A 14,851-nucleotide genomic window follows, 5' to 3' on the forward strand; every position below is an offset into this window, starting at 1 on the left:
GGTTTCCCCGAGGAAACAGAACACAGCCCTTGCTCGGCCCGCACACCTGCTTGGTGACCCAGCTGGTGAAGACATCAGCGTACAGTGTCTCCGTGGGGAGAGGGAGGGCTGAGTCAGGGACACGGAGCCTCCCGGCTCCTCCCCAGGGCCCCACCTCCGGCTCTACCCTCCACAGGGGAGCTGAGGCTGCAGACACCAGTCCCACCCAGTCCCGCCCAGTCTGGAGGCGTGGAGAGGGAGAGCCTGCCTCCTGCCCCAGCCAGTGGGCGGGGCCTGACCTCTAGCCCTGCCTCCGCCCCGTTCCCAGCTGCCTGGCCGGAGCTGGTGGCCTTCCCTCCCTGCTTCGGGGAGAATGTGACCCCCACCTACCATCTACGGGGAGCAGGGGATGCAGTGGGGTCACATGTGGGAGATGGGACGTGGTGCCGGGCACAAGGTCATAGACGGATAAATGGCATGGTGGTTTTATGATTCACTGCTGTGTTCTGGAGACCACGCGGGCTCCAGACTCAACAGAGACGCCGCATGTGGGGCTACCTCAGCCCCAGGGCCCAGGTAAGGAAACAGACTAGGGAGTGAAGGGTCTCGCAGCGGAGACGCTTCCAGAGCTGTCCCTGACTGGCCAGCAAGTCCTGGAGGCCATGCCCCCAGTGGGACTAGCCCTTCGGGCAGCAGGGAGGGCCACTGGGCCCAGGCTCACCTCCCCGGGCCAAAACTCCAGCTTGCCCCAAGGCTGCCCAGAGTCATAGGATCAGGCCCCAGCCAGGAGTAGGGGATTCCACCCACACCCTTGCTACTTGGGCCTCAGTCTCCTCACCCGAGAAATGGGGAGAAATCATGCTGCAGATTCTGCTGGCTCTCCTCCCCTGTGGACCCCGGCCCACCAGCACCTGGCCCTGCAGAGGCCGAGCCCGGCGGCCTCTCCCTGCAGGCGCCGTCCCTGAAAGGGCCCAGGAGTGTTCCGTGGGGTCTGGCTGTCCCAGCCCTCACCAGGGGGTCAGCCAGGTGTAGCGGGAGGGGTGGGGGCTTGTGAGGGTTGCTCCCTGAACCTGACTGACTAGGCAACAGGGGGTAGAGGGTGGGAGTGAATCCTCACTCATTGTGAGAGCTTGGTGACTTAGGTCCCTGCCTTGTGCCTCAGTTTCCCCCATTTGGCAAACAGAGCCGATCACGACAGTGCCTGCCTCATAAGGTGGGTGGGTGGGTGGGTGGTTTAACTGAGTCAATGCGTCTAAAGCCCCTCAGCATGAGAAAGGGTGGGGGTCTGTCAAAGGAAGTCTTGGGGGGCTGAGCAATCCCCAAGGACCGGCCAACCACCCAGAACGAAGGCCTGACCGCTACAGGTAAACGTTTCTTCACTCCAGAGCAGGGATTCTGGGACCAGACTGCTCCCGTTCCGGGACACGGTGCTGTGTGGCGATGGGCGTCTAGCGGCGTCCCTGGCCTCCACCCACTAGCCGCCAGCAGTACCCCCCACCGGGTTGTGACAACCCAGGAGGTGCCCAGACATCACCAACGCTGCCCCAGGAGGGGAGGCTGGCATTGCATCAGGCTTAACCTTCAGTTCTACCCTCCTTGCCCAGGAGCGAAGTCCACATTCGCAAAGGCGCGTTTACAGATCTTGCTTCTCATGGGCAGGTCTCTCTGATCCTAAACTCAGAACAGAGTAGAAAGCCAGCTGCTGTTGTTCACAGACAGCGCCAGCCATTCCTTCCCCGGGGTTCAGCTCAGAAGTCTCTTCCCGCCCTGGGGATGCGTGCTGCTCGGGCAGGGGGAGAAGGGAAGCTACTGTCCCCATTTCTAGGTGAGGAAACCAAGGCAGAGCGTCTCAGGGCCTTGCCCACACCCCCCGCGGCTCCTGGGCAGCTAGCCCGCCCCGCTCTGCTCATCCCTGAGGGCCTCCGCGGTCTTGTTTTCTGCACTGACCACCTCCATTTGACAGGTGGGTAAGCTGAGCCCCAGAGGAACGGGTCACCTGCCCAGGGACTAGTTGCTTTCTAGACCATGCTGCATCCACAACCAGGCAAGAAACTGGAAGGGGGACTTTCTGGAAGAGTCCAGTGCTGTGTCCAGCGGGGTGGCACCCTCCTAGCTTGCTATATGGCCACCTGCTGATCCATCCCCGTGAGCCCGACTCTGCCCACTGACCCACCCTCCCTTTGTCATCTTGCGGGGGGGGGGCATCACACCCCCACCCCTGTATTTGGCCAGGTGTCCCTTTGACGTCTGCCCTCAGCAGTCTCATGTCGTGAAATCAAGCTGGCTTCATCGGTGACTGGAAACTTTCCCTGCGTTGGCCCCTGAGACCTCGGCCCCAGGGAGACCAACTTTGTTTTCTTCCTCAGTCCCCTGTGCACTGGCCCGGCAACCAGCAATTTGCTGGGCTCCCAGCCACTATACCTCAGCTTTGTGCAGAGGCTTCGGAGAGTGAAGTGTCCTCTCGGCAGGTATCCGTCAGCCCGAGCAGACCAGCAGACCGTCTCCAGAAGGGGGTGCCGCTTGCCGCAGGCTGCACAGCAGGGGGGCCACTATGGCCCTGAGCGTCTTGTTTGAGCAGTTCTGTATCGGAAGGCCTTGCAAGGTGACTGGGGTGGGAGCCGGCTTGTTCTGGCCACGAGCTCAGAGCAGGCCAAGGTGCCCCCTCAGCCCACGGCCCCTCTGATAACCCCCGGGGCTGGTGTTTCTGGGCCCCCCCCAGGGAGCCACCACCGGCTCTAGTGGCTGGGCATGGTGCTGGGGCTGGGGGAAGGGATTCGGGCCGGGCCTCCCACCTGGCTTGCTGGCCACAGAGCCAAGGTAGGCAGTGGTCTCCCCCAGTGCCCTCTCCGGTCCCAGAGCCTGAAGGGGGCCCCACAGGGCAGCCGTCCTGCCTGGTGGTCCTGCTGCATCCCCCTGACCCACGGGCGAAGCGGCTGCCCTTAGGGCACTCTTGGCCCAACACAGAATGAAAAGGCCCAGATGCACCTGGGGGCCAGAGCTTCAGGCGTGGGAAAGGAGGCTGGGGCTCGGCTGACAGTCCCATCCCTTGGAGGGAACAGACTGAGGGAAGGTTTCCATGTGGAAAAGGCTCTGTGCCCTTGCATGTCCTGCCTGGTCTGGGGACGCCTGGAAGGGGCCCAGTTCACCTCGTCTTGGCCTCCAGGGGACAGATGCTATCGGAAGGCCCTGGGCATCCTGAAGACCAAGGTCCAAGAGCACCTCAGCCTGGGGGGCCAGGGCTGGGGAGACCCTGGGGCCAGCGAGGAGCTCACAGCACTTTGGGGCCTACAGGTGAGGGGCTGGGGAAGACCCTCACCTCCTCAACTTCCACCTGCAGAATGAGTGTCTTTTCTATACAAGAGGGCTCCGGGGTCTAAAAAGGTCTCTGGGAGCAGAAGGGATGGGGGGACACAGAAGGAAGTCTGCAGGAGGTGGGTTCCCAGCAAGAGTCCCGAGAAGGAGGTGCTGTTACAAACATGGGCGTGGCCTAGGGTCCTGTTTAGCATACCCCACACCCTCCGGCAAAGGCAAAGGGCTCGGGTTTCTGGGGTTCCTCATGTTGTGGAGGTTTCTGTGCCTGGAAGAAAACTGATGACAGTTTCTGGGGCCCAGGAAGAGAGATGGGGCAGCCTGGACTCTGGCTAGGTGGGCTGGAGGCCTGGAGGCATCTGTGACCAGGCACTCTCTTGCACCCTGTAAATGGGAGGACCCTTCCAGGCGGCCCCCACCCTATCCCGCTCAGCACCCTCAGCCCTGCCCAGCGGCCTGACCTGTGGCAGCACACCAGACCAAGCCAGGGAGAAGGGGTGCAGAGGAAGCCTGGGGTCCCTGTGCCCAGCTCCAGCCCCGCGGATCCCGCCCGGGTTTTGTGGCCGCCGCCAAACCCTCCCCCTTCCCCCCTCCCCCCTACGGCCCCCTCCTTCCTCCTCCCTGCTCCTCCCTCGCGCCTTCCTCCTGCGCCCTCCCTCCTCCCCGCCCCCTCCTCTCCCGGATCCCTCCTCCCTCTGCCGCCGCTCCCTCCCAGGGCTCCGCGGTTGGATCAGTCCTCTGGCATTTCCTGCAGCCGGGCCGCGCCGCCAGCTGAGCCCCGCGCGCCCGGCCCGCCGGCACCGAGTCGCGGCACGGTAGGCGCAGGGGCGCGGCGAGCGGGGAGGGCCGGGAACCGCAGGGGAGGCGGCCTGGAGGGCCCGGGCAGGGGCCCGGCGGGGCCGCGGCCGAGAGGGCCTGGAGCGTCCGGCGGGCGGCCGGAGGCCGGAGGCCGGTTGCGAGGGTCGGGGAGCCCTGAACCGCGGCCCGCGGGGGGCCCGGGGACTGGGGCGCAGCCCGGCGCGCCCCGACAGCGGCCTGGCGGGGAGCCTCAGAGGCGCGGGGCCGGTCCCAGGCGCGGGCGGGCCGGGGCGCGGGTGGGGCCCGGGCGTGGGGAACGGCGCGCACAGCCCGCTTCCCGCTTGGTGGGGCCTCGAGGAGCGGGGCGTGGGGGCTTGGCCGTGCGCGCCCCCAGCCCGGCCGACCCTGGGTCAGGTCTGCATCCCGCGTCTGGCAGTCGCTGCCGTGGGCTCGTTCGGAGGGCGGTGGTGTCTGGGCCCAGAGAGTGGGAGGCTGCCTGGGCTGAGGGAGGACCCCAGCCTCACCCACCACCCACAGCCACATCTCTAGGCTCTGACACCCTAAAGATAGAGTCGTAGCAAGTGTTGGGGGGGCGGCAGATGTGAGTCTACGGGAGGGTCCTGTGCACCTGAGAATCCTCAGGAGGTAGGATGTTGGGGGGGGGCGCTGTCAGCCCCTGGGGGCCACTCACCAACCTGGTCTCCCCAGGGGCAGCCACTGCCCCTCCCCCCTTGTGGGCTGTCTGCTGTCAGAAGCCAGCTGGAGTTGGGGCTTGGAGTGTCTGGGGATGTGGACAGGTCCTCTGGGCCGTTGAGGTCAGCTTCTCTGCCCCCACACATCCTTGAGCTGAGCCAGACCAGGCCTTGCTGGATGGAGCAGCTGGTTTGGATTTCTGCCTTTTTGCCATCTTGGGATTTCATGAACTTGCTACTCTGTCTACACCAGAATTTAGGTATGTGTCTGCCGGTCTGCCTGAGCCCCTTCAAAATGCCTTTGACAGGCAGGCCTCTGTGATTGTCCCCAGGGACAGCCCCCAGGCCAGGGAAGGCTCCGGGTGTCACAGCAGGGACGTGGGCACAGCCTCTGGGTTAGATGTGTATGTCCTTGGATTGAGGTTCGCTGTGGGTCCAGGTCCCAGCGCGCAAACACCTGCCCTCAGCAAGAGCAGGCTGAGTCGTCTTTTGGCCGCGTTTTTACCCCAATTCCTTGGTTTTGCAGGGGCCTTGTGGCTCCTTGAACTTGACTGGCTGTGCGAGCAGCATGCAACTCAGGGGCATCTGACGCCCATCCTTCCGGCTCCAAGCCCCCGATGTGCAGATCCCATTGTCTACCGCACGTGTGCGGAGCAGGGCCACGGGTGCCAGGGAGCCAGGCATCTGGTGGGTCTGTCTGCTGTGTCTTACCAGGCTGTGTCTTACCAGGCTGTGTTTAGAAAAGGTGACGAAGCAGATGGGCCGGACGAGGGCCCTCTGACCCGCCTTGTCTTGGGTTGGGGGGGGGCTATACAGAGGCCTGGGCAGGGCGTCCTGGAAGCCAACGGAAAGCTCCTCCTTCCTGGGCCCCAGGGTGCGGAGTCGCGAGGAATCTGTTGTCTCCAAAGCTCTGCTTTTGGCTCTTGACAGAAGGCTGACTGCAGCCCTTCCCCCTTAGCATGGTGTTTACTATGCTGAGAATGTCCAGGATCGATGTCTGTCCTGCAATCTCTCTTCCCGGAAGCTTCCTGAGCCGGGAGAGTGACCTGACATGCTGCACTCGCTCGGGGAGGGCAGAAGCCCTCCGTGAGGAGCCGCTGGTTTGAAGACTGTTGTGTGTCTCCGGCGGCTGTGTTCTGGGGACTCGCGCTTTCTGCCGATTCTGTGGTTGAACCAGTGTGAGTGCGTGAGCACGCACACGCAGGTGGAGGGGTCTCACCCAAGGTGACAGAAGCACGCCCCGCCCCTTTCCCATTTGTTGTCCCAGCGACAGGTGTGCTGGCCACAGCTGAGAAACTGCAGACCCAGCTCCCAGTTGTAGGGATGAGGCCTGAACCCCAGGACGGGGGCTGCAGAGGGCCGAGCACAGGGTTGCACAGTGCGCAACAGGAGGACCCAGACATCCTGACATGAAAGGAACTGTCAGATGTGGTTCCCCCCGTGGGGTCCCTGGGTCGGGTGCCTGGCTGTTGGGAGTGGCAGGGTTGGGGTGGTACAGAAGGACAGTGCTGCGACTTCCCAGCGGTGGCCCTGCGCGCTGCCCCGGGAGGTCCTCGTGCTGCTCACGGCCGTCCTGAAGGAACAGGGTACTGCTCTGGAGGCCGGATTTGCCCGGTGACCGACCAAGCCTACAGGTCTGGGAAACAACTTACAGCCGCAGGATGAGCCCTCCGAGAGGTCGCACCGGCCTGGGCTGGATCAGAGACCCTCACGAGCTGGCGGCTCATCTGGGGCGATGTCTAAGCAGGCAGTGGATCTTCTGTAGGGCAGGGCAGTGGTGGTTGAATACAAGGAACTTGGACTTGGGAGCAAGTGGTTCCGAGCCAGGGCCCCAGGAGCGTGTGCGGGTGGCTGTGAATTTGGCTTCCGCTGGCCTGGCGTCTCTGCCTAGGGGAGTGGGCACTAGCCGTGTGGTCAGGACCCACCCGACGGAAAAGCAGGGCTCGGTCAGGGACTGGGGCTGGGGGCAGAACAATGGGTCCAGCCTTGAGTTCTTTGTCTGGCGAGGTAGCTGGGGAGTAAGCCGTCCAGCGCAAGGAATGTTGAGGGCCCAAGATGTGGGGCACCCCGCAAGAGCTTCAGGGATCCGTAGGGAGGGAATCCCTGCAGCCAGGAGCACAGATCCAGGAGATGCGGGGGCAGGGGGTGCACGATGATCCCTGGGAAGGGCCTTGGAGCCGTCCGGCCTGGCCCTGGGGAGGCCCAGGGCCACCAAAGAACTGGCAACGTTATCTAGGCCATCAGGCCAGGGAGAGACGGTCCCCACTGCTCAGGACAGGAGCTGGTTGGCTGGCTCTAGGGGCTCCAGGACCCTCAGGGGCCCTTTGTCTCACATCTCCAAGCCAGTGGTTCCCTTAGTCTCCGGAGGCCACCTGACGGCCTCTCTTCTGTCCTGGGCTCTCCTCCAGCAGCTCAGACCACACCAGCCACCCAGCAGGCTCCAGTCTCGCCCCTCCGGTCCCCCTCCAGCTGTCAGCCAGCATGATTTTTAAAATATAGATCACGTCACATAGCCTACCCACTTGGAGTCTTCCGTGATTCTCACTGATCTCCAAATAATTCCAGACTCCTTTCCGGGCCCCACGAGGCCCTGGACAGCCCGATCCCTGCCTGTCAGCTCCCCCCACCTCCGAGCTCCTGCACAGACATCCAGCCCCAGGCCCAGCATTTGTTAGTCTGGGGACTTTGCGTTCCCTGTACCCTCTGCCCTGGGTGCTAATGCAGCCCTCAACTCAAGTGTCACCGAGCCCCTCTGTCCCTGATGCGGTGCCCTTTGTTTTCTTAGCAACACTGACCCATGTCCGAATTGCCTCCGTCTGTGTTTGTTTCGTCGAATGACGAGACACGGAGAAGGCAGTCGGCCCAGAGCCAGGACCACGGAGAGTGCTGTTAGCACGTGTGGTCATCACGTACTTGTTGCCTGACTGTGTGCTCAGGGCCTAGCATGTAGTAGGTGCTTTGTGCTCCCGTGAAGCCGTAGGATTGCCCTTGTCTAGGGAAGCCACTGTCTTGAGCACGATGCCGGTCCCGCATCTCTGTCCCGTCCCGTTTTCCCCAGATGCGCTCACGTTCAAAAGGCCCTGCTTGCTGCCCTGCCCCAGGCGCCTGTCATTCCTGAATAATAAACGGGGAGCACACAGTGCTTACCTGGGAGGAGTACCTACTCCGGAGGTGGACTGACCTGCCCAGGCCCCCTCGGATCCTGACGGGGACGCAGGACTCGGGGAAGGTGCCCCACACCTGAACAGTGTCCACCCCGTGATGGGGAGTTCTTTGAGGCTTAATGAGACCGTGAGGGGGCATCTGGGAATACCCCATCCCACAGGTTACTTCCCTAAGGCCAGGCGAGTCTGGAAACCAGGCACAGGCCACGCTCTGCTGTGGAGACAGGCAGGTCCCCAGGAAGGCAGAGGGAGAAGAGGGAGCGGGGCCTCCGCAGGCCTGCGGGCAGGCAGGGTGGCGCCTTTGTCCCTCAGCCTCAGCCACCCTGGGAACAGTGGCTTGCGCACAGGACTCCTGCCGTGGCATCCTCCTGCTGCTTCCTGGGGTGAGTGGGCACCGGGAGGTCACTTAAAGGGCCAGCTGACGCTGAGGAGGAGGGACGGGACGTGGAGGGGCGCCCATGGGATTTCCCTGCCCTCCTAGAGGGCTGAATCTGTCAGAGGGCCGCACATCAGGTTTCCTGGGCCACGGCAGCCCGAGGGGACCAGGGAGCAGCAGGGCAGCTAAACGGGAAAGCCAGATCTACCTTATGGGACGGACCCCACCTCACTTGTCAGGAGGGCCCCCAGATCCAGAGCCCTTGGCCAGGGAACAGGCCGGGCTGCACTCAGACCTGAAGTCCCCGCGCTGTGGGATGAGAACTACCGCCAGGGGCCCGCGCTGCCCGGCAGAGCCCAGGGAAGAGCCCTTCTGCCGTTACTTACGGTGTCAGTGGAATGTGGGTTTCTGTGCCTCGGCTGTTTCGAGAGACCGCTCCTTCGCCGGGGAGTGGGGGTGGGTTTCAGTCTCTTCTCATTTGTACCCTGGAGGTGGGGAAGTCTTCGGGGATGCCCAGGGGTCTGGGGCTCTTGCCAGCATGGCCTCCCCAGGGCCTTGGGGTTGTGGGCTCCTCACCCCAACCCTGGGAGATGGGAGGGGCGCTGCCCCACACCTCCTGCTTGGACCCTAAAGAACAGAGTGGCTCTCTGAGGGTTGGGGGACTCTGTTTCCCCCTCTCTGCAATGGCCCCTGAACAAAGCCCTCTCGGGGGTCTCTGGGTTAGCAGCATAACCCTGTCCCGGGGAACCCTGGAGAGGGGGCATGGGGGACGGGAGCCCTGGATCCCTGTCCCCCCAACCTCGGAGCTGCTGCGTTGGGCTGAGCAGGGCGGTGAGATGGCTCAACAGCCTGGATTTGGAGCCACAGAGATGCTTGACCCAGGTCCCCAGTGCCCTGCATGGACCTGGGGTGTCAGGGTAGGGGTGAGGCTGAGCGGGGGTCTGAGTGGTGGATGATGTCAGGGCCCATGGTGGATTTGGAGGCCTGGCCAAGGAAGATATGGCTCAGGGATTCTTAACCCCAGGTGCTGGGGGAGGCAGTCTCTTTACCTCCTGGAACTGCCTTTGCCCGTCTGTAAATGTGGGCCACAGCAGCCCCGTGAGAAAGCAGGAGATGGTCTCCTACGTCTGTGTTGGGTAAGCGTCAGCCACACCTTGGTGGCTCTGGCCCAGCTGCTCATGGGCTAGGAACCAGTGTTGGTCAGTGTTGACACAAGGCCAGCTGCATGGTAGGACTGTGGGGGTGCTGGGGAGGGGAGGGGGAGCTGGGACTTCGCATTAAAGCCGAAAGCTGAAAGCTGAACCGTAGGTGTGGAGAGGTGGGAGGAGGTGGGACCTGTCACCTGCACCTCTCCACCTTGGCATATGCTGTTCCCCTGCCCAGAAAGCTCTTCCAGCCCTACAATGGACCAGATGTTTGGGAAAGCTCAGGCCTGGTCTGCCTCCTTCTCTGTGGAGCCCGTGGTCTTCGGGGTAACCTTGCAGGAGTCCACCTCACCCCCTCTGTCCTTTCCCTTCTTATGTGTCAGGCCTCCTGCTCCTGGCCTGACCCCCTCCGATCTGAGCCCCCGGCTCCCCCTTCCCACTCGCTAGGAAGATGTCATTTGTTTTTCCCTGGCCGGTCAGTGAGCTCCTGCTTCTGTTTGCTTGGTTTGGGTGTTTTGTTTTATGCAGAGACAGGGAGAGAGCTGGAGCCCGTTAAGCCGGACACCCCGGTCTGTAGACACCGTCTCTGCAGAATGTGCTCCGACTTGCCGCGGGGGCTCCGTGGGTGCCCACGCCTGCCGGTTAGGACATGGGCTCCGCGGTCCACACTGGCCGGGCGTCCCTGCCCCTCCTCTCATACGTCACCCGCCGAGGGGCCCTGGGCAAGCCCCAGGAGCTCCAGGCCTTGGTTTTCTCATCTGTGAAACAGGCATCACGGTGGTGAGAACCGTGTGGGAAGGGCAGCGCCGGCCCACCCTCCGCGGGTTCCGGCGTTGCCGAGCCGCTGGGCTCTTGGCACAGGGAGGGACCGACTCCTTATCGTCAATTAAAACTTTGATTAATGGCTAATGCTTGTGAAATGTTTAAACACAGGAACCACACAAAGGAATACAACCAACCCCCACTCGACCAGGTTGTCCTGTCTGTCTCTGTTTGCTCCGGGCTTCAGGCCTGGGAAGTGGAGCAGAGCGCGGGGCCCTGACAGCGCGCGGGGGCCCGCACCGGCCCTGCTCCCCGGAGGCTGTCCCGGCTGGCTGACCTGCCAGCGAGTTTTTCTGTTGTGACCATATATGGATGGGTCCACAAACAACTGCAGGCTTCTCTGGCTGGTGTCCCCTTCGCATCCGCTCCGAGTCCTCATCGTTCTGGCGTCGCAGAGAACTTGCAAAAACAGCCTCGTTTGCGCGGTCACGAGTGATGAGCCCCTGCGCGTCTTCCCTGCTTTGTACAAGGAAGGCACGGTTTAGTTCCATCCTCCCGTCGAGGGGCGTTCGGCCCGTTTCCGGTTTATCCACTTTATCCCAGGAGTGTGTTTTGTGTTTGGGTCTCACTGGGCGCGTAGGCGGGCGCTGCTCTGGGGCTCTGGCCCAAAGTGGGGTCTCGGGGTCTGAGGGTGCGCACCCGAGCAGCCCAGCTGGGTGTGGCCAGCGATGAGGGGCACGGGACGGCCACACCCCAGACCACGGTGTTCCCCTCTCTCCACAGTTGCCCTTCTGAAACCAAACGTGGCATTTCCTCCAGGCTGGATGTGGACAATGCCCCAGTGGGCCTTTCTCTGCGGCAGCTGGGGGCGGAGTCCTGTGGGGGGGGGCACCAGGGTCAGCCCTCCTGCCCTGCACTCTAGAACTCTGGGCCGGGGCGGGGGGGCGGGGGTGGGCTTCCAGGTTCCCTCCCCCTCTCTGTTATCCCACCAGATGGGGGCTGCCATCCGAGGAGGGGGAGGAGCTCAGCTGCCCACGGAGCTGGTGTTGTTAAAACAGCCCGGAGCACATGGGAGGAGGAGCGGGCAGTGTCCGGGGTGCCTGCGTGGGGCTGACTACGTGAGTTTCGTGAGTGGGGCCTCTACTCTGCAGAGCCCTGCCCAGAACCCCAAGTGCAGCAAAAAAGGGGGAAAGACATCTTTCAGGCAAAGGGGACGTGGGTCCATCACTCTGGTGCCGCCGGGCGGGTCCATCGGGCGCATTCCCCACGCAGGGCCACCACTGACAGATGCCGCGGGGCCCTGCCGGCCTGTCCTCCCCCCGCCTGCCAGAGGGCAGCCTGGGCCACGTGGGGGGGTGGTTTACGCTGCGATGGAACGAATGGCAGGAGGAAGACACGCAGGCAAATGACTGTCCTCCCAACCCGATCATTATTTTGAACTGTGTCTGCTTCTCAGTTTATTTTTAAATCTCGAAGGCGCGAGGAACACGCTGTTTATCTCCAGTGCGCTGCTCTCCCCAGCGTGGCCATCCGTCACTTCCCGGGCTGAGCGGAAGTGTCTCGCCTCGGCTGCCCCCGGCCGCCCGCCCGCAGGAGAAAGAGTAACCCGGCAGAGGGCACGGCTGCCCTCGGGGACCCACTCCTTCCCCGGAGGGGGCTTGCCCCGCTAGACAGCAGACCTTTGGACACATTCAGTGGAAATCTTTCCAAAATAGTTGCACCCACAGGATGCTTGGAAGCCTTTAGGTGTGAGAAATCATTTAACCCTTTCCCGCAACCATTCATTTTTACTAGGGATTAACATTTTTTGAAGGGTTTGAGATGAGCTCTCTCAAACCCTTTGGACACACCGATGCCATAAGCCCTACCAGCATCCCTGTTGGATAGACGGGCACGCCAGGACTCGGAGAGGCAAGAAAACCTGCCCGAGACCACCGGGCTGGGATGGGAACCGCCTCGCCACATGCCCCCCGCCCCTGACAACGCGGCCGGGACTGTCTGCCCCTCTGCTAAATGGCCCCAGATTCCTTTTCTTAACGCTTCTCGTTGGAGAGTTGTTGGTTATGTTATTTTCTTCTCTAAAAAGCTTGGTTCTGGGGCGCCTGGGTGGCACAGCGGTTAAGCGCCTGCCTTCGGCTCAGGGCGTGATCCCAGCGTTATGGGATCGAGCCCCACAACAGGCTCCTCTGCTGGGAGCCTGCTCTTCCTCTCCCACTCCCCCTGCTTGTGTTCCCTCTCTCGCTGGCTGTCTTTATCTCTGTCAAATAAATAAATAAAATCTTTAATAAAAAAAAAAAAAAAGCTTGGTTCTGCTTCTAGCCCGCTCTTGGCGAGGCAGCCAGATAAATAAGATTGTCAGAAACGCGTGCAGACCGCGAGTGAGTGCATGCTGCAAGACACCTGCGATTCGCCCGAGCGTCGTGAGCGAGCGCGAGACTGCAAACGGAGGTCCTGACTTTGAGAGGCTCTGTCCTTGTGCGTCCTTCGTTTTCGCCGGGGTCTAGCGGGGACCCTCACGGTCTCTAGCAGCAGCGAGCAGGTGTCCAGTGCTCACCCGGACACAGACCTTTGGTGTGGTGCACAGCCGTGTGCTCCGTTCAAGCTCGGGAGAGGCCCCGGGGCGGCCGTTCTCCAGTGTGAGGCCAGGGCTCAGGCCGTCCACGCCTTGCCCACCCCGCCAGCCAGGGAGCCCCAGAGCCCCGGGTCGCGCAGGAGCTTTGCGGCCAGATGCCGGCAGCTTCATGTGAATTGTGAGCGGGCAAGGGGACTGCAGAACAGAGTGTAGAAGGCGAACCTTTCCAGGCGGGCAGGACGTGAGCTTGGGCCCTACAGGTGCAGCGTGCCTGCTGGGTCTGGTTGGTCCAGGCGGGGCCCACCTGGGACTGGCATCCCGGCCGCCCCAGGTTCTGACCCGTGACAAGTATGGTGCTTGTCTGGGGAAGCTCACAGAGCCGATCGCCTGTGTGGTTTTCTGTATCTACGTTCTATTTTATGGCAGAAGAGGCCGCTCTGGCTGAGACCCCGGGAAACCGAGGCGGGGCCTGCTCGGGTGGAGGGAGCACGGGCGCCCGGCCAGCCTGGGACCCCACACTCTGAGCGGCTTCTGGGGGTTTTCAGTGGCTTAATCTGTCCGCCGCCGCCTGTGCTGTTACTTTAAAGCGTGGCCCTGTGATCCACTCACTTCTTTTTACATAAGCCAATTTGTATCTAAAAAGAACCTTCCAGTTGCTGCTGTGGTAGGAAGTCATCATTGCTTGTGATACAGAGCAGGGCTGCCCGGAGCCCGGAGCGGGGTGTCTGCGGCGGCAGCTCAGCGCCCCGGCCGCCCGGCCTCCCTGACTCAGAGGTCGGCAGGACAAAGACCAGACGCTCCTCCCTTGTCATGGTCAGGAGGCTGGAAAGGGAATGTAAAGAGAGGAACACCGTGCCCAGGACCAGCAAGGAGCAGGGCGGCCGCGGTCCCCGGCTTCCTCTGCTGTCTTCCCACGTTTCGGGGAGCGTAGGTGATGGGCATATTTGGAGTCTGGCTCTGGAGGCAGAGGGGGCCCTCGGTGGCCCCATTCCAGGGGCTTCCAGCAGCTGGTGGAGTGGGACAGACAGGCTGCCGCTTGGACCGCGGGAGGTGACCCCAGCCACGGGGCCGCGACGTTGCTGCGTTGCCTGGAGACCCCTTCCCCAGGAGACGGGCTGGCATCACGGGGTCGTGGGCCAGTTTTCTGCCGGGCGTATGCTGGGCCGGTGTCTCTGCAGCACAGGGCTGGGAGGCACTGCTCGCGGGGGGCAGGGCAAGAGGCTGATTTGTTCAGGTGCCAGACAGGGAGCAGGGAAGGTGGTTGTGTCCAAGCAGAGCTGCCCGCCATGTGGAGTGGTCACTCTCCTCCAGTCTGGATAGTGTCCAGAGATAGAGGGGCCTCGGCCTCGTCCTTGGGGTGGAGGAAGGGAGCACCCACTCCGCTTTGGTCCAGCTGTTCCTGCTCACAGCTTTGACCTTGAACTGAGGGCCTGTGTTCCGCCAGGGGCTGCTGTAACAAAGGACCACACACTGGGCGGGGGCCCAGAACCAGACAAGCTTAGTCTCTCCCAGTTCCGGAGCCAGGAGTCCAAAACCGAGATGTGGGCAGAGCCCTCTCCTTCTGGAGGCTCTAGGACAGGAAACTTCCTGCCTCGTCCAGCTTCTGAGGCTGCTGGGGTCCCTGGGCTGGTGGCCACGTGGCTCCAGCCTCCCTCCTGTCTCCACAGGGCCCCTTCTGTGTCTGTGTCCTGTTCTCATACAAGAGCCCAGTCATTGGATCGGGCCCACCCTCCCCGTGTGGCCTCGTCTTCACTTGGTCACATCTGCAAAGATCCTATTTCCAAAAATGGCCACAATCACGGGTCCCAGGGTTAGGATGTGGACGTATCTTTGGGGGGGGACACCATTCAACCCTCTGCACCCAGGATGGGGTGGCCAGAGCGGGCAGCAGCCAGGAGCTTGCTGCGACCCAGAGAAGGGAGAGTTAAGAGCTGGGCTCAGCTGACCAGGCTGGTGGAGAGGAGAGGGATGGTTCTGGAAACATGGAGGTGACATCACAGGTGTGGCCACACCATCTTCCCAGCAATCCTGGGTGTGACCCCAGGGGTTGCCTT

The 14,851-nt window shown here is 62.6% G+C and overlaps 1 protein-coding gene across 2 annotated transcripts in view; it reads left to right on the top strand.

Moving 5' to 3' along the window:
- Positions 1–358: 358 nt before the first annotated feature.
- The window catches only part of OSBPL5 (oxysterol binding protein like 5), a 55,155-nt gene continuing 40,662 nt past the window's right edge, over positions 359–14,851 (top strand). The window contains exon 1 of one of the 2 annotated variants that reach the window (XM_048217416.2): positions 359–555. In XM_048217416.2, coding sequence (XP_048073373.1) covers positions 526–555 — 30 coding nt within the window. In that variant the 5' untranslated portion in view covers positions 359–525. Of the gene's footprint in view, positions 556–3,980; positions 4,104–14,851 lie in introns of those variants that run through there. The other variant, XM_026482939.4, reaches the window with a different exon arrangement.

This window comes from Ursus arctos, unplaced genomic scaffold (assembly GCF_023065955.2).
Source record: "Ursus arctos isolate Adak ecotype North America unplaced genomic scaffold, UrsArc2.0 scaffold_23, whole genome shotgun sequence".
NCBI classification, from domain to species: Eukaryota; Metazoa; Chordata; class Mammalia; order Carnivora; family Ursidae; genus Ursus; species Ursus arctos.